The sequence below is a fragment of the Hippocampus comes genome, unplaced genomic scaffold (genome assembly GCF_001891065.2).
Source record: "Hippocampus comes isolate QL1 unplaced genomic scaffold, H_comes_QL1_v1.1 scaffold58, whole genome shotgun sequence".
Lineage (NCBI taxonomy): Eukaryota > Metazoa > Chordata > Actinopteri > Syngnathiformes > Syngnathidae > Hippocampus > Hippocampus comes.
In genome coordinates, this window is record NW_017805118.1 from 290,657 (window position 1) to 307,800 (window position 17,144).

The window sequence follows — 17,144 nt, forward strand, 5'->3', positions numbered from 1 at the left end:
CACACACACACACACACACACACACACACACACACACAGAGTTGAGTGGGCTCGTTTCGCCCTCTGGTGGTAGAAATACAGAACAGACGGTGAATCAGCTCCTGTCCATTTTCTTTATGCTTATCCTGCTTTTTTTGTGCTTATATTAGGAATTAACCGACATGCATTTTAATGTATGATGTTTTGAGGGACTCGTTGTTTCGTTTTTACAATTTTACTTGCCGCACATTGTTAAAATTATTGGTATAGTTCAATGTTATGGCAATACAAGATGTTTTAAGTTTGGGGTGGGAAAGGAATTGATTGATTGAATTTATTTCTTAAAACGTTTCAGAAATGGTGGTGGATGGAGGGGCTTACAGAAAAAAAAGCACATTCAACTGTTCGATCACTCTTAATGATGAAATCTTAATTTGAGAATGCAAGTACCTGTGTGGTTAGTCTATACTGCAGCTGCTCCAGAGCAGAAAGACGATCATGTTGTTCATTTGTGGCGGAATCTTTCTTTTGTTCAATTGCCTCTGTAAGGTACACGATATCAGATTGGCATTCAATTATGCTTGCTCAGCAGAAAAATTACATTTCTTATTGTACCCTCTAATCCAGTGCTGGTGATCCGGGCACGAAGACAGTTGCCCATCTGTATGAGCTGTTGCTTCTCTTTGCTCAGTCGGGCGATATAGGATGCCGCCTGCTTCAGCCTGGCGTGTGCCAGCGCAATGTTCCTTTTAACACCCTGAACGTTACCGGATGCAGCACCGGCCATCAGAGCGGAGGTCAGTTGCTGTTGCCACCGATAGAGGTTCTCATCTTGGAATTGTTGCACCACTGCATGTCCGGATCCTCCTTGCTCCGCATGTGGCCCTCTCGCCGCTTGGCTCCTCATAGCGGTGGACTCAGCGCGCTGGTCCAGACACAAAACTTGAGGATCCGAAACAAAATAGAAATATTTTAAAATCGAAGCTAGTATTTGCTTTAAAAAAAAATGCCAATTTCCATTTTAAACTCCTAAACCTGTACCTTTCTGTGGCATTTTCAAGAAGAGGTTTCCACATTGTTTCCCAACTATTTTTTTTTTTTTTTACATTTATCTGCCAAAGGTATCTTACAACAGCGTGACCCAAAATAACGTTTGACCTTCAAGTTTTGGTTTGAAAACTACCTTCCTGGGATCTCTGGTCATGTGGGTGAGGTTTGCCCATACATGTTTGGGCCGGGGTCTCTTTAAGTGTCCCTGCGGCTGGAACTGACTTCGGCAGCCCCGAAGCACCTTCTAACTGCTCCTCGAGGTGTCTGCATCGAGCGTTAAGCAGGACCACCTCCTGCTTCAGAGCCTGAGCGTCGTCTAAAAAAAAAAAAGGAACGAAAAGGTCAGCGTTGTTTGCCAGAATCCATTGTGTGATTAATGTTTACATTGTTGGCTTGCACCTTTTGGGTGACATTTTCAAATCATCAATTATGTTTCCGTGAAAGAGACCTGACAAATATGCCGGGATGGTGTTGGCAGAGGTGTCCGGATGCTTGGCAAGAGGTTCAGTTGTGGGGGGAGCCGCAGTGGCTTCGGAGGCTTGAACTGCCTTGGCGGGGAAGGCTTGAAGCTTGTTCTGTTGATGTGGTACAAGATGACCAAGATCCTCCATATCCTTTCTCATCTGGGACACTACAGCTCGCAAAAAACTGTTCTGCTCAACCAGGGAATTCATCTCCGATGCCTGCGCATCTGGTTTTGGTGTGAGACCCTGTTGGCATGTAATATAGTATATTCAGTCCACTGATGGGCCGGCAACACTTAACACTCAAAAGACATTATCTGAGATATTTGGAGTAACATTATTCATGCTTAAACTCTCCAGGTGTATTATTTCAACCGGCCTGAGGGGTTTACACCGCAATAGAAGTTAATATCCAAACATTTATTGGACTTTGCTAATGTCACACAAAGGTACCCGCTCGTGGTACCATTCGAGAATGATGTCATGGTTTTCATTGCAGCCACTGAGCCTTTCAGTGTTATTTGATAAGGTGTCGTTTTCCCCGTGGTGCGAACAGTTTATGGCAGCTGCCAGTTTGGGGAGGCAAGGAGTCAAGCTTGAAAGGCCATTAGACCGTAACCTCACAAGGTGCCTGCTCAAAGAAAAGGCCATTGCCAAAAATTGTACTCAGCGCAAGAACTGAAGGACGTCAGCTGCCAACAAAATAGAATATCCAACGTGGCGTGTAGAATGAGTGTGCAGCTTTTAGGAGATTACATATCTTCTTGCTCAAGAAAGCGCTCCCAAAAAATACTGTGCTTAAAATTCCGTAAATGGGCTTCGAAGTTCAAAACGTCACAACGAAAAAAAGAAAAAAAAAGTTTTGTTTTGGGGTTTTTTCGGAAAAGGTCCATGCCTACTTACCTGTGCTGCTTTGTCACTTCCCTTTTTAACAGACGGAAGCAAAAGAGTCAAGTCATGCAACTCTTTTTCTTTCTCACTAAGCTCTGCCTTTGCCTGATGAAGATAAAAAAATAAATAAATAAAAAGAAATATCAGATAAGCATCATAGCTTGGACAAAATACTTTGCTTGATTTGAAATTATTAAAATAGATGTGGATGGTCAACCAAGACCTGGAGAGTACATAAGAAGAAATGAGAGGTGATGCTTAGATCACAATACAAAACAAGCCATATATTGTACTGGTAATGCTATTTTTGAATCTGATTTTATTATTTTATTTTTTAAAAATTTTTTTTACAGTATACGTAATGTGTACTGTGCGCATGTGAAACTTACAAATTTTTTTTCCCCTCAAAATGATTTTCAAAGACAGGCAGCTAATGCACACATGCACACTATGGCTTGTTGTGTGACGTGATCAAAATGTAATCTCTCACCATTTATTGCTGGACACAGCAGAAGAATATACACATTTTGTTTCAGGTCTTTGATGATAAAAGACTGACCTGGTCTCTGGCGAGGGTCAAATCTTGTATTAGCTGCTCATTAGCCAGGTAGTGTTTCGCCTTGACAGCATCATAACGCTCTTGCCACTCCAACTCCAACTGGACTCGGGCCTGTTCTAAGGCTGCCTCTCTTTTTAAACCAGCGTTCACATCTTGCTTGTACCTGACAAAACACAACTGGTCATTCCAATATGAGAGCCACACAGTTCTCAAAAGTTTTCTAACCTGTTAATCTCCTCCCTGCTCCTCTCCAACTCAGCTTGGAGTTTGCTAATACGGTTCTGTAAGGTTATCAACTCTGTATTTTTGCCGACCATCTCATTAGAAGTCTGACTCATGCACCGCTCCCAGTCAGTCTGGGCTGTAGTCACTTCAGTGCGAAGCCTGTGGAACACACACACACACACACACACACACACACACACACACACACACACACACACACACACACACACACACCAATGCAGACAGTGTTTCAATGGTTGCCGTTGCGCAGCACTACAAGCTCCTTCACAAAAAGTACTCCAATAGTGATGGCAATTGCTTTCCGTTGCTGTCGGCTGAAAAGGTTTAGACTGAACATCAAAAGATGCAAACCCACATTCAAAACTATTGGAAGAATTTTTTTTTTTTTTTTTTTAATGACAAACCCCTGAATAGAAGCTGTAAATCGAATTACCGTATTTCCCGCAGTATAAGGCGCTTCGCAGTATAAGGCGGACCTTCAATGAATGGCCTATTTTAAAACGGTTTTCGTATATAGGGCGTACCGCATTATAAGGCGTATAGAATAGACGCTCCGATAGTGGCTGCAGTTGGATTATCTATCCACCAGATGGAGCTACGCTAAAGGCAATAGAATATACAATTCAGCTTTATTTATATCGGGCTTTCACAATCGTTGCAGCTTGAACAAAGCGTTTTACAGAACATTAAAAATACAACGCCCAAGAAATCAGCATATTGATCCATATAGAAGGCGCATCGGATTATGAGGCGCACTGTCGGTTTTTGAGAAAATTGGAACGCTTTTAGGTGCGCCTTGTAGTGTGGAAAAAACGGTCCACAAAACATGCCTTTTAACACATGATATGCCTCACCTCTTTATGATGTCATCTTTTTCCGCCAAGGACACCGCCAGGTCTTTTTGTGCCAAGCAAGCTTTCGCAGCTTGAATTTCCAGGTCATTCTTCAGTTTGATGACGTGTTTTTCTGTTCTCTTTAATTGTTCTTTGTGGGCCTGACACCGGGCCTCCAGCTGCTCATCCTTCTCTTTCAGAGCCCGGGTCACGTCCTCGTTTCTTGACACGCACGGGATATACATCAGTTCGTACATTACAGAAACGTCAACAGTGTGTAACAGGAATGGCAGGAGGGTCAAGCGTCTTTTAATCCCATTTTTGGTGACATGAGAGAATATCCGACATAGCGACTCACACAAGACGCTGTTCAATTACAAGACTGAATATAATCACTCGTGTCAAGGTGGACATTTTTTTTGTTTGTTTGGCACATCTAAATGATTGTCCGAGTTTGTGTCGACTCACTTCTTGATGAGGTCATCCTTCTGCTTCTTCAGTTTGTTCTCCGTCCGTTTCAATTTGTCCTCAAGTTCCTTTATCCTTACGCAGACGACAGTGAAAACTTTCGAGGTATGTCGAATACACAGCAGTGTGTACGTGTATAAATAAAAGTCATTTGAGGGAATTGATAACGGTATGGTAAACACACGCAACGCTTGTTACATAATGCCGTACCTGACCTCCTTGACAGCAGTGGCTTCGTTCTTCAAATCCACCTCGTGTTGTAATTTGGCCCGGAATTGCTCGCAAAGCTCCTCGGATGCTTTGAGCGCCCGTGTTGCTTGCATTCGAGCCTGACTCTGAGCCTCGCACTCTTTCGACAGTAACTTTATCTGAAGAAAAAAAATAAATCAAAATGCACACAGATGTCAACAAAGGGTAGTGGCAACATTTTGGATCAAGACACGTTTATACTTCCGACACCTTGAGGTCCTTGGACAGCAGCGCTGCGTGCATCTCATCGAGTTTTAAATTGAACTCGTGCTCCCGGTGTCCGAGCTGTTTGGCGCAAGTTGCCGTCACCTCCTGATGGCCAGAGAGAGCGAAAGAGAGAGATTTGAATTCATTTAACGTGAAGAAATATATCGCTTCACCTGTTCAGACGGCCAAAGCTCATTCCACCAGGTTGCAATTTCTGTCCTAGCGTGGGAAACAAAAGTTTTCAAATGTAGCTGTTATGATTTACGCAGATTTTCATTTGGCGACACTTAACACGGTGATGGTGATTTGTAAATGATATTTTGATGGCTGTCAGTTTAACACCGGATTCCTCTGACTCATTCAATGTGCGAACATGAGCAGACAAGAATCCTAAAACGCTCAGCACGGGATCAACACACTGGAACAGCAGATATCCATGCGCTTGAAAAAAACGGTACCGATATATAGTGCGGTTTCAGTCGAAAGGTCGGGGCGGGGGTAGTTATTTCAGTCTTGCACATTGTGGCTGTAACATGAGGAAGAGGCTCATGGAATCACGCCACTGAAAGAGACAGACTAATGTTGTCCGACTGCAAATAAAGTCCATTCAGATTAAAACGCATTTGAAGCGTGTAAGGAGAAGGGCGTTAAATCAGGGATGGCCGACTGGCAGGCCGTGGGCTGTACTCTGAATGGCCTGTTGATTCAAAAAATAAATAAAATGTGCATATGTGTGTGTGTGTGTGTGTGTGTGGGGGGGGGGGGGGGGGGGGGGGGGCGGGTTATTATTATTATTCAGAAATGCTGGCTAACATTGAAGAAACGTTTTTCCATGAAGAACAGGGAAAATATCGCAGCGCAAGTAGGCCTGATTTTTTAAATTATTATTATTTTATTTTATTTTTTACAGATTTAGAATGCTATGCAGGACAAACATAGTCACCAAAATAATATCAACATTTTGAGCAAATTGACATGAATGGAAAATAAAACGAGAAAAACCAGGTTGTGCTTTCACCTGTTTCTGCCGAGTGAGCTCTCCCTCCATCTCTCGCAATCTGTGCTGCGCCTCCAATTTCACCCGCTCGTGCTCCTCCGTTTGCTTTTGAATTGTACCTGTCATTGAGCTTCCATCCACACACACAAACACACACACAGATGGGGGAAATTAAGAATCTTTTTTTTTTCATCATGATTTGATGAATTCTTTGACTATAGTTACTCATTCACCAACGGGAGGCAACGTGGCCGAGAACGGAAATCGTCATTTTCAAGCGGTAAGGACAAGTGCTCCAATGTCACTGGTGTTGGAATGAACTGCTTTTGAACTACACATCAAGTGTGTCCTCAGATCTCAGTCTGTCAGGTTGAGGGTCTCGACGTCACAATAGCGTCTGGAACACCAGAGCACTGCGGGGAACTTTCACCTCCCTTGTTCCCCCCCTCAATACACGTTTCAACTTGAAACAGAACTTCACAACTTCCTCCCACATTCAGAAAAGTTCTCAGATGAAACGAGTGTTTGGTAGGGATGGGAAAGAAAGTGAATACAGAAGTCTGCCGGGGGGTCTTTGTTACGTGCTGCGGATCGTACAACCTCATTAAGAGCTTTTAAGAACAATGCGGCGCTGGACACAGGCCACCTGCAGTCTGCGTCGGCATTGATGAGATCAATGTGGACGACAGGGACAAACTGCGCAGGAAGAGGCACCACTTCCTGACAAGGCTGGAGCCCACCCATCAAACAACATCGGTCTTTCTTTAAGATTGGGTGGGGTAGTAGTATCCAACTTTGAAGATTTCCAAGCACTCCACCATGTAATGCCCATAACGTTTTTTTTTGACTACTTAGACTTTATTCCGTGCACTTGGCCATTTATTTTATTTTTCTACCTTATCTACATTTAAATTGAGCCATCTTACATTGGCTATGGTGTTGAGCGTTGCTTTCAAATCTTAAAAAAAAAAAGTGTTTTAATGCAATGTCACATCCTGCCGAATGCTACTATTCACATCCAACTCATTTCCTTCTATTTTATTCCCCTCCTCCTCCAGACTCACTGTCTGAGTTCATCCAACTGCAGCTTTTGTTGAGCAGCTCGCTTCTGGCTGAGACGCAGCTCCTCCTGTCTCGCCTCGGCATCCTTGGCTCGCTTCTCCTCCAGCGCGGCAACCTGGAGACGGAGACGGCCGAGCTCCTCCTGCCTGTAAATGACAGCAGTTTTTTTTTACTGTTTGGGCAGGACCGGTCCTGTCCTGTTTGTTCCTCTGCTGTAATCCACGAGACACGGTCATCAAATGAATTGGTGGCATTGAAAGTCAACAACGCTCAGCCAATCAAATGATTAAAATGCAGAATTAATGATGCAGCTTGAGCTGTTCTTTTGTCATCTAACGTCGTGAAAGGAATGCCATGCAAATTGGAACTCAAATCAAACATGGACCAAAGCAAATGACTGTTGTTGTTGTTCTACCTGTTCTGCTCTGCGTTCACAGCCCTGAGAGTGATGACATCATAGCGCTCCAGCTCTTTCTCCCGTTCATCCAGGATCGAGAGATTGTACTGGAAATCCTCTTTTAGCTTCTGGTTTTGATGTCTCCAAAAAAAAAAAGTGCCAATAAACAATGGATTAGGTCATCTTCTAGACACCATTGTGTGCAAACTAGCGCTAAGACACAAGATAATTTTACTCGAGTGACAATAAGAGACTTTTGAGAGAACACGATGAAAAGAAAATCATCAAGTTTCATATTGACTTTAGATTGAATGCGATATGACTCAATCGCTCAGTATTTTTTGCCTTAGGCGTAGAGACAGTTGACATCAGTTACCTAGAGCAAATCGTGTCTCAGTAAGTGGTTTGCATTGTTTCATTTGTCGTCCTCGTAGCATTGAATTTGTTTTGTTTTTTTAACCGTGATGTGTATTTTTTTGCACAGAATCGCTTGGTTATTCTTGATAATCAACAAACCATTGTATGGAGTTGGGCCGCAGATATCCCAGCGACACATTTCAAAACCATTGCAAATAAAAGCCAGTCCGTCTGTATGGTACAAGACTGTCACGGCCGGCGTGGGGAAATAGTCTCCTTTGTAACATGACGTAACACTGCAAGAGTTCAAAGGTTCAACCTCAAACTACTGTTCAACTGTATTTGCCGTTGAGACATTTCATTTGCTAGTCCGCAACAATCATGTGATTTAATGCAAACAGCCATTTGATATGCATTATTTCAAATTGTTACCGAAGAGAAGAACACTCCTCCTTTGCCTTTTTCAGAGAATCTTCCAACAGATGAATTCTTCTCGCGTGGAGCTCCTTCCACTCCCTCTCTTTATTGGCCACCAGGGCCTCCAGGTGTCCCAGTCCACTGTCCTGGGTGTCCCCACCGTCTTGCATTCTGAAACTGGAACGCACAGCCCAAAGCACAAAAGTAAATGACGCAAGTTATGTTTTACCGATCTAAAATAGAATACATCAAGATGTGCTTGTGCACATAGACAAAGCTCTGGATAAGTTAATCAAAAATAAACACATCATTAGGTACGTGAGTAAAAATATGGATTTGTGAATGCAATGCAACACGTTCTACTTTTGCCCTCCATATGCACAAATACATTCATGTACAAATATTTTATTTTATTTACACTTTCAACAAGTCAACGTGCACTTTTTAAGTGTTGCACACAACCTGCATGATTGATCATCTTTGTACTCCAAATGCACAAATGAGTCATGTGCATTTTTTCCAGACGTTTTATATCTAAAGTGAGATGACTTGCCACATACAGTAGTTTATGGCACTGAGAGCAAGACTGAATATTTCAATATTGTCAAAAAGTACTCGTATTTGTGTGTTTTTACTTCTTACTGACTCGATGTCGAATCGAATCACAACCTGTTGAAATCAGATTGAATGACAGCCTGAAGAATCGAAATCGAATGAAATTGTGACCTTCTAAATAGGATATCTTAACAATGCTGTCCTTGATTTCAGACCTACACTGGAGTGTGGATTAAAATGTGGCGTACGATGTCCAGTATGCGCCGACATACCAGATAAATCATGTGAAATCAACGTTCCTTTTGTTTCTATCAATAATCTATCACAATGAGCTCGTGTTGTTTTTTTTTTTTGTTACGTTACGAAACACAAACTTATCAAGTATGAAAATAAGAACAAATATTCACATGTTGCCCCACCATGTAGCTGCCACTTTATCCTCTCTGGATTTCGACAAAGTTGCCGTAACCATTTGGTCGTTCAAGTCGCCGCTGTTATTGCCAGAGACGATATCCTACATGTCAATGACACAAATGTGCTCAGCGGCGAAAGTGGATACTGATTGCAAACAACTTGCTTGGATGCTACCGAGTTAGCTCCTTAAAAACGGGGGTCAAATCGTTTCCATGGTAACTGCCCGATTGTAATTTCTTCCCTGTCTACACAAACATAGCCATAAATGGTTCCTAGAGTCTACCGCATAATGATTTATCTGGCTTATTTACTGATCTATGTGTTTTAAACATTTTTATTTTACTGTTTGAATAAATGCAGCATTTGAATTCATTTAAAAAATATTATCATCAACATTTAAAGTCTAAACTGAACTTCCTTGTATTTCGCCGATATTGATTGTATACTACGAGCCAGCCACCGGGTTAGTTTGTCTGTGGGTCAGTTCGCTTGAGCGGGTTTGGTTTCCATGGAAACGGCGAGTTTGTTAATATCTTCCCCGGTGACACAGACACAGCAAAAAACTGTTCCTAGATATTTGTTTTTCTTTACCGACAATTATATCCACGTTGAAAAGTGTGTGTATAAAGTAAATGAAATTCTAAAACTATGTACATAGATATATTTGGAGACATAAACACAAAACACATCCATCCTTCTTATACCAGGCAGCTTCTTCTGGGTCGTTGTAAGGGAGTACACATACCAACAAGAAATGAGGAAATATGATTTGTATAATAAATAGCGATTTCAATTTCTTTTACGGCTCGGTCAACGTAAAAAGGCGTGGACCATTTCGAATGATGTAACTGTAGTGACACAAGTCCCAGTTGGGTGTCCCATCAGCGCAGCGCCGTTTATAAAACCAGTGACGACAGCACGTTCACATGGTCTATTCAGCGGCTCTTCGATAGACAGCATCACCTCAGGTACTGTGTGCGATTCTGCTTTTTTTCCCCCCTCTCTTCTGTTTGACCTTTAAATATGACTCTTATATGTCTACCGCCGATGGCAACAGCGCAATTACCTATAGCAAAAGCAACAGGTACAGAGAATATACGTATTTTAAAAATTAGACTTGATGGGGAAAATGTATTCAGGATATCCTGCACTTGTCACAATCCATTCTAGCCGAGTACTGTCGATGCCCAAAATACCATTAAATTTTTGGAACACGATCTCAGTACGTATTTTTTTAAAGCGTGTTTAAAAGGCTGACAAGTGGTCCGCATAACATAAGAATAACATAAGAATCGCACCGCAATCCGCAGTATCCGTTAATTAAGCATTTCAAATTTCAAAATAATGCAGTGGAGAGGGACGCCGCGTTCCTCACGTACGCCAGCCGGCTTCGTCCGGGCAGCATCAGTGTGACGTCACACTCGTCCATCTCGTCAACGAGACAGCTGGAGTCTCCCAGAATAGTCAGTACAACTCGAAATTAGTCAATACCGCCTGAATCCATATCCATACATCCGAAAAAATAAATACGTTGCCCCCCGCCACACACACACTTTAAATGTAAAAGAATGGAAAAGAACGTCGATCCCGGTGTTTTATGACTTATGAAGCAGTGGCGTACGTAGCGTGGGTTGCTCTTGACAGTCGCCTCGAGACCGAATTTGCACTCTCTGAACCATAGTCAATCCGCGAATGACTGTAATACATGTAGATTGATAAATGGATAGATGGTTGGATGAATGGTTTATGGTCGAGCGGATTGGATGATGGATCTCCCAGACGGCCGCTTTGACTGAGAAAACCAAATGTTTGAGTAATGTCACCTTCGAAAGAAAGGGCCAAGGAGAGCTTGAAATGATGTCTATAGAAATACTCACCTGATTCCCAATAAAAAGATAATTTCATGAAATAATCGCCGAAACGTATCATTGTTAAAAACAAATGGAAATTGAAATCAGAAGTCATGGAAAATTGTGGAATGCAAATAGTTAAGTACACAACGTATTTATTTTTTGTTAATTTATTTGTTGGTTGAAGTGAGCTATATAATGTGATGTGGTCCCTGACCTTGAGTGGGACACCTGTGACATAGATAGATCGGTAGATAGATCAATAGATAGGTTGGTAGGTAAGTTTGTAGGTGGACACTTCAATGCACAGACATGTCGATGGTTTTACTCTGTAACTGTAGCACACATAAAGCCTGTTGGTATCTGGAGTCCTTTCATCTGACTGTTAGAGATGAGAAATGTTCCATCCGCGTGCATGTGTGTGCGTGTGTGTCCAGTGTATTGCAGAGGGTCTTAAATTAGTAATGGTGTTGATATTTCTTTGGCACTGAACAGAATGGCGGAGTTGCGCTGGGGTCACTGACACTGTGCCTTTGATAGGAAGGGAGCCAAAAAATAAAATAAAAGGGGTGCGGGTGTCTCACAATACAGAATAATATAAAAGGTACATATTGACGAGAAACAAATTATATGGTCGCCTATGTAATCAACTTTTGTATTACTTGTTTGACTTTAGTCCCATTTTGTGGTCATCAGAAATTTATGGCACCTCAAGCACTATCTAGTGCAAAGGCCCTCTTGGATTAAAGGCCCTCTAGATCTTGTGTCTTTCTTGGATTGAATTCGCCCAAACGAGCGAGCAGATTTTAAAGTTTGAGTTGGTCTCGCTCTCACTATCAAGAAATTGCTCAAACACGATTCTCCATTTCTCAATACAATGACGACACATCCCGTATGGCATTTCACAAGACTGACAGTCAGACTGAATAGGGCACTGTCGAGCTGAACCTGTAGAAGGAATGTTCGTCACACACCGGTTGCCTCACAAGACCTCCGTTAGATGAGGATTGAAGTATTAACGCCTGTGTTTTTGTTTCTTTGGATTTTTGTGTCTTTTCTGCACAACAATGTGAGAAGACTTCCAGCATTACATCGTCACTTATCGCAGTCCTTTAACTGTGTTGACAGTTTAACATTAAGCGTGTTGGCCTTGTTTTTACATTTGTGTGACGACAGTTCTTACAAAGTGAGTGAGTGAGGGGTAACAACTAAACTATGCCATCATCTATCGTCATCAAAACGTTTCATTTTTTTATACAGTTGTCGGACTAAGAATGTTAAAATGTTTAAGACATTTATTGAGTTTGGCCTGGTTTATTTTGGCATATGTTATTCGGAGCCAGGAATACAATAAAACACATTCCACATAGGCCTATCAGGTGTCAACACATGCTCCAATACATTTCATAACACACCCGGCTACCAAACAAAGAGTTCCAGTCCGTAGCTGCGTATCTTTGTATGTTGTGCAATTTGGGTCTCAAACAGATTTCAAAATGGACACCGCATTCCCATAGCATAATTTTTACTCAATGTTGGAGCAGCGCGATGTCCATAGAGCTTCTCAAAATGGTGCCAACATGCATGAAAGGGACCGCAAAACCTCTAGAGAGGCAGCAAGCGTATAAAGCTGCTCCAATGTCAATTATACGCAGCGGGCAATGGAATGATATGCTTCCAAAAACTGGAACTGGTCAAAGATGGCAAATCCTGATGGCCTCACGTCTGTTTGGATGCAACCTGAATTTTAAACAGAAAAAAAGGTGTATGGTGATTTTTGGGACACCCTATGCATAAAATAATCATGAATATAAACAATACAAAAATGACGAAAGAGAAACAAAAATGCGAAGATGACAAAAATACATATACTGCAGGACGATGACTCATGTTGAGTGGCTATTAGAGTCAGTAGGAGAACCAAGTGGCTCACGAGGATGCGCGAGGCTTGACAAGCTGTCAACAGTTAATGACGCCGTGTTCCCATCTTAGCATCATTTATTGATTGCCCCTAACCTCCAAGTATTCACAACGATTTAAAATAGATCCACCGTAAACAACGGTGGTTTAACTGGATGATGTGGGCTTTTTTTCTTCTTCTTTTGCAGCTTCTGACTACAATCACATCAACCCGAGAACAAAATGGGGGGTGCGGTGGTGGACGATGGACCTACTGGGGTGAAGGCACCCGATGGCGGCTGGGGCTGGGCGGTGTTGGTCGGCTGCTTCGTCATCACCGGATTCTCCTACGCCTTCCCCAAGGCCGTCAGCGTCTTTTTCAAGGAGTTAATCAGGGAGTTTGACGTTGGTTACAGTGACACCGCCTGGATATCATCCATTTTGCTTGCCATGCTCTATGGCACAGGTCGGCGCACGTGACACACGGCGTTGGACTTAAATATAATAATACCGCAATGAAACTGGTGGGGTCTCATTGTTTTTTGTCCCCCCCCTCCAGGTCCCGTGTGCAGTGTATTGGTGAACAGGTTTGGCTGTCGACCGGTAATGATGGTCGGAGGACTATTTGCCTCACTGGGAATGGTTCTGGCTTCCTTCGCAACCAGCATCATCCACATTTACCTTTGCATCGGTGTCATTACAGGTAGCGTTCCAGCAGAACGTCTGCATTAGGCAGACGACTCAACATAATGAGAATCAAGGCAAAAGCTTCTACTGCCAACTGTTGCCAAAGTATTTATTCATGTACTTTTATTGGTGTGCATCGATTACTCCGTGAAATACTGTTGCATTGTCCAGTTGACTGAGTACTCAAAGCAGTTTGGAAAACAAAGTAGAACAACTTCTAATTTAAATCCCACTGTGTATTGCCGTGGATTTTCAAGCAAGGCGGACTCAAATACAATCGGAGTGAAGTGGCGCGACCTAGTGGACAAAATGGTGAATTGCAGCTAAATTAAGCCTTTCCATTTGGTGAAAATGGAAATAAAACGGGACATTTTGATCTTTGGCCAACGTGAAAATACGTGAAAAGTTTACAAAGTTCGATCGTACCGGTGTATTAACCATTACAACAATATAAAAAGGATTTGGATAATTAAAGGGGCCGCTTTGGCATAAACCCTACATTGATTGTGATTCTCACTCACGACAAATATTCCAGTTCTTGGATGACAGTCCTCTTATCTTATGTAACCGTTTTTTCGTTGATCCCATTGGGAGTCACGTGGTTCTCAATTATGTCTGTAACAGTGCCCTCTTGTCATTTCAGGTTTGGGCCTGGCATTGAATTTCCAGCCATCGCTAATCATGCTAAATCGCTACTTCAGTGAGAAGCGACCTTTGGCCAACGGCCTGGCAGCGGCAGGCAGCCCCGTGGCTCTGTGCTGTCTCTCTCCCCTGGGACAAATTCTGCAGTATCAGTATGGCTGGAGGGGTGGTTTTCTCATACTTGGGGGGATGCTGCTCAACTGCTGCGCCTGCGGTGCCCTCATGAGGCCCCTCTTGCCACCAAAGAAACATCTCGAATTGGAGGATGGCCATCTTAAAGCCACAGAGGAGAAGAAGCTCCAGCCAAAGAAAAAACTGCTGGACTTCAGTGTGTTCAGGGACAGAGGATTTGTCATATACACCGTCGCAGCCTCGATTATGGTGCTGGGCTTGTTTGTGCCCCCCGTGTTCGTGGTCAACTACGCTAAAGGACTCGGCTACGAGGACACGACTTCAGCACTGCTGCTCACCATTCTGGGATTCGTAGATATGTTTGCTCGTCCTCTGTGCGGAATCGTTGCAGGTATGAAGTGGGTACGGCCGAGGTGCGTCTACCTGTTCAGTTTTGCAATGATCTTCAACGGAGTCACCGATCTCATCGGATCACAGGTAAGGAGAAAGGCTTTCGATCGGGATATTGAACGGACGCCGGGCATCTTTGAACACCTCTTGTCTCGGAATTCAGGCAAACACCTATGGGGGCCTGGTGGGTTTCTGCATCTTCTTTGGCATGTCATACGGCATGGTGGGAGCCCTCCAGTTTGAGGTCCTGATGGCTATTGTGGGGACGGACAAGTTTTCCAGTGCCATCGGCCTTGTGCTGCTGATGGAAGCAATAGCTGTATTGGTGGGACCTCCTGGAGCAGGTAAGCCAATTCTCTCTTAACTATGTTTTGGAATACTTGAGTTGAGCTCCTCATACTAAGTCTCGTGCGCAGATATTTACGGGGGCAGAATTTATTTATTTAACTTCGGTATTGATTTCCGGGAACACAATCAACAGAGTAAATAAGTCGATGGACTAAGGAGGTGACGGGAAGCCAAACACAATGTCAAAAGTCAACTAGCCCCTCTTCAAATAGAGGTGGTGGTGGGGGGGGGGGGTAACTCAAATAAATCCCCATCATCTGACGTTGAAATCCTCTTTTTTAGGGGGAGGGGGGAGTTGATGACAGAGTTTTTTTTTTTTTTTTTGAGTGATGAATAAAGAAAAAGGGGCTCAAGGTCAAGAGCACTTTCCTCATGGGCACCACTAGGGGTCTATCTGTGCATGTGCCTGCACAGGACGACATAAAATACACAAGGGTCCAGTTTTCACAGGATTTAAGATCTTTTTGACACAATGTTGTGAAGGATATGCTTGATTAACATACAAAAAAAAAAAGAAAAAAAAATCTTGATTGTGACCGTCCTGCCATGGACGTTTTTTATGTCAAAGGGTAAAAATAGTTTAGATATGATGAAAAAGCATTGTAACAATATGGCGTCAATATGTTGCCGGTAAAGTACCTTAAGTGACGTAGGCTGACGTCCTCTACTCCAGGTCGCCTCTTGGATGCCACCCATAAGTACATGTACGTCTTCTTGTTGGCGGGCTGCGAGGTCACGTTGTCAGCCATTGTGATCGCCCTGGGGAACTTCCTGTGCATCAAAAGGAAACAGGAAGAGCCGGAGGCACAGCTCGAAATGGCCTTGACGTCTGCGGAGAAGGGGAGCGTCCGCGATGACAGAGACGGCCCGCAGGAGTCGCAAGAAGCGGAAGAAAGGGGGAAACACAACAGGAAAGCTGACAATTTGAATGCAGCCGAGGACAATGAGCAGACGGGCGGTGGAGAGGAGAATACTGAAGCGTTATTATAAAAATGTCATGATAGAGACTGTATCAGTATTACGAGGAGAAACACCAAAACGTCAAATATGATCAAAGTATTGAGTAAAAGGAAGGAAGTTGGGCAGTAAATTGGCCTTTAACCTCAATACCGTCGTAGGATTGCCAATTTTAAACAAGAATTTCTCTGAAATATTTTTGCTTTTACTCCGCTCCTGCCACCTCATGAGCTGTACACCAAGGGCATTTTATGAATAGTTTGCAGTTTTGTACGACTGCACTGCCTCACACTTGAATAATTTGCTCATCTTGTTGAGCTAAGTAGGGGCTCACAAAAAAAGCACTAACACTAAGCACTAAGCTTTACAAACCAAATAAATATGATGTGGGGGAAAAAAAAAAGTGAATATTGCATTTTCCTTAAAGCCCCCCCCCCACCAAAAAAAAGAAACCACTCATGCTCTTCAAATACACGGACCATTATGATTTTCATGTATTGGGAAAGTCCCAATATACACTTTGATGTCCATTTTTTTCTTTTAAACCACAAGTACATTTCATTTTTGTTTAACACTATTAATGGGACACACCAAATGCAATAACATTCCCCAAGCAAAGCTCTAATACCGCACATGCTGCAAAATGTAATATTTAGACCTTACGTTCATTTTTTTGAGACTCGATGCTGCTTGATGACTTTGCCATTATTATTTCAGCAGTGAAGTAACCTTGATTTATGTCCGTTTCGTTTGTTCTTTATTATGTTACACAACTGGAGTGACGTGGCGTGTCAGGTTCAATAAATGTTGTGATGTCTGCTTTCTCTCAAAATGAGTTGGGAAGCCAACAAAAATGCAATGAAATCTATTTTGGCTGAAGCAACGTGACAATACATGTTTGTTGTACTGTACTCTGAAAAATAAATGATCTATGTGTGTATCTTTTCTGCACGGAGTTTTTTTTTTTGAGTAAGTTCCACATGGAAAGAGACATTTCTAGACTAATGAAGGTTTTCTTTTCTTATTTTGAGCTGTCTAGTTTCAACTATTGTCCTTGGATAAGCTCATACAGTTTTTGAAGCTTGAACAGTACC

General features: G+C 42.7%; 2 protein-coding genes across 5 annotated transcripts in view; one reads left to right on the top strand and one right to left on the bottom strand.

The window, feature by feature from the left end:
• Window positions 1–9,379, bottom strand: part of ccdc57 (coiled-coil domain containing 57) — a 10,573-nt gene extending 1,194 nt beyond the window's left edge. Inside the window, exons 1-16 of one of the 3 annotated variants that reach the window (XM_019865664.1) lie at window positions 9,151–9,375; window positions 8,192–8,353; window positions 7,421–7,543; window positions 7,008–7,151; window positions 5,965–6,073; window positions 4,950–5,051; window positions 4,701–4,858; window positions 4,491–4,565; window positions 4,044–4,244; window positions 3,169–3,327; window positions 2,944–3,106; window positions 2,397–2,489; window positions 1,478–1,739; window positions 1,163–1,345; window positions 595–930; window positions 430–521 (exon numbers count right to left, since the gene is read on the bottom strand). In XM_019865664.1, the coding sequence (XP_019721223.1) occupies window positions 430–521; window positions 595–930; window positions 1,163–1,345; window positions 1,478–1,739; window positions 2,397–2,489; window positions 2,944–3,106; window positions 3,169–3,327; window positions 4,044–4,244; window positions 4,491–4,565; window positions 4,701–4,858; window positions 4,950–5,051; window positions 5,965–6,073; window positions 7,008–7,151; window positions 7,421–7,543; window positions 8,192–8,353; window positions 9,151–9,203 (2,415 nt within the window). In that variant the 5' untranslated portion in view covers window positions 9,204–9,375. Of the gene's footprint in view, window positions 1–429; window positions 522–594; window positions 931–1,162; window positions 1,346–1,477; window positions 1,740–2,396; window positions 2,490–2,943; window positions 3,107–3,168; window positions 3,328–4,043; window positions 4,245–4,490; window positions 4,566–4,700; window positions 4,859–4,949; window positions 5,052–5,964; window positions 6,074–7,007; window positions 7,152–7,420; window positions 7,544–8,191; window positions 8,354–9,150 lie in introns of all 3 variants that reach the window. The other 2 variants (XM_019865665.1, XM_019865666.1) reach the window with 2 other exon arrangements.
• Window positions 9,380–9,988: 609 nt separating this feature from the next.
• On the top strand, window positions 9,989–16,995 carry slc16a3b (solute carrier family 16 member 3b). Of its 2 annotated transcripts, XM_019865658.1 has the most exons (6): window positions 9,989–10,113; window positions 13,104–13,360; window positions 13,454–13,597; window positions 14,225–14,832; window positions 14,909–15,089; window positions 15,767–16,995. In XM_019865658.1, the coding sequence occupies exons 2-6, from the start codon at window positions 13,138–13,140 to the stop codon at window positions 16,081–16,083; spliced, it is 1,473 nt and encodes a 490-aa protein (XP_019721217.1). In that variant the 5' UTR covers window positions 9,989–10,113; window positions 13,104–13,137; the 3' UTR covers window positions 16,084–16,995. The 2 variants fall into 2 exon arrangements, with proteins under 2 accessions (XP_019721217.1, XP_019721219.1); XM_019865660.1 differs by lacking the exon at window positions 9,989–10,113 and having other exon boundaries at window positions 11,080–13,360.
• The last annotated feature ends 149 nt before the right edge of the window (window positions 16,996–17,144 follow it).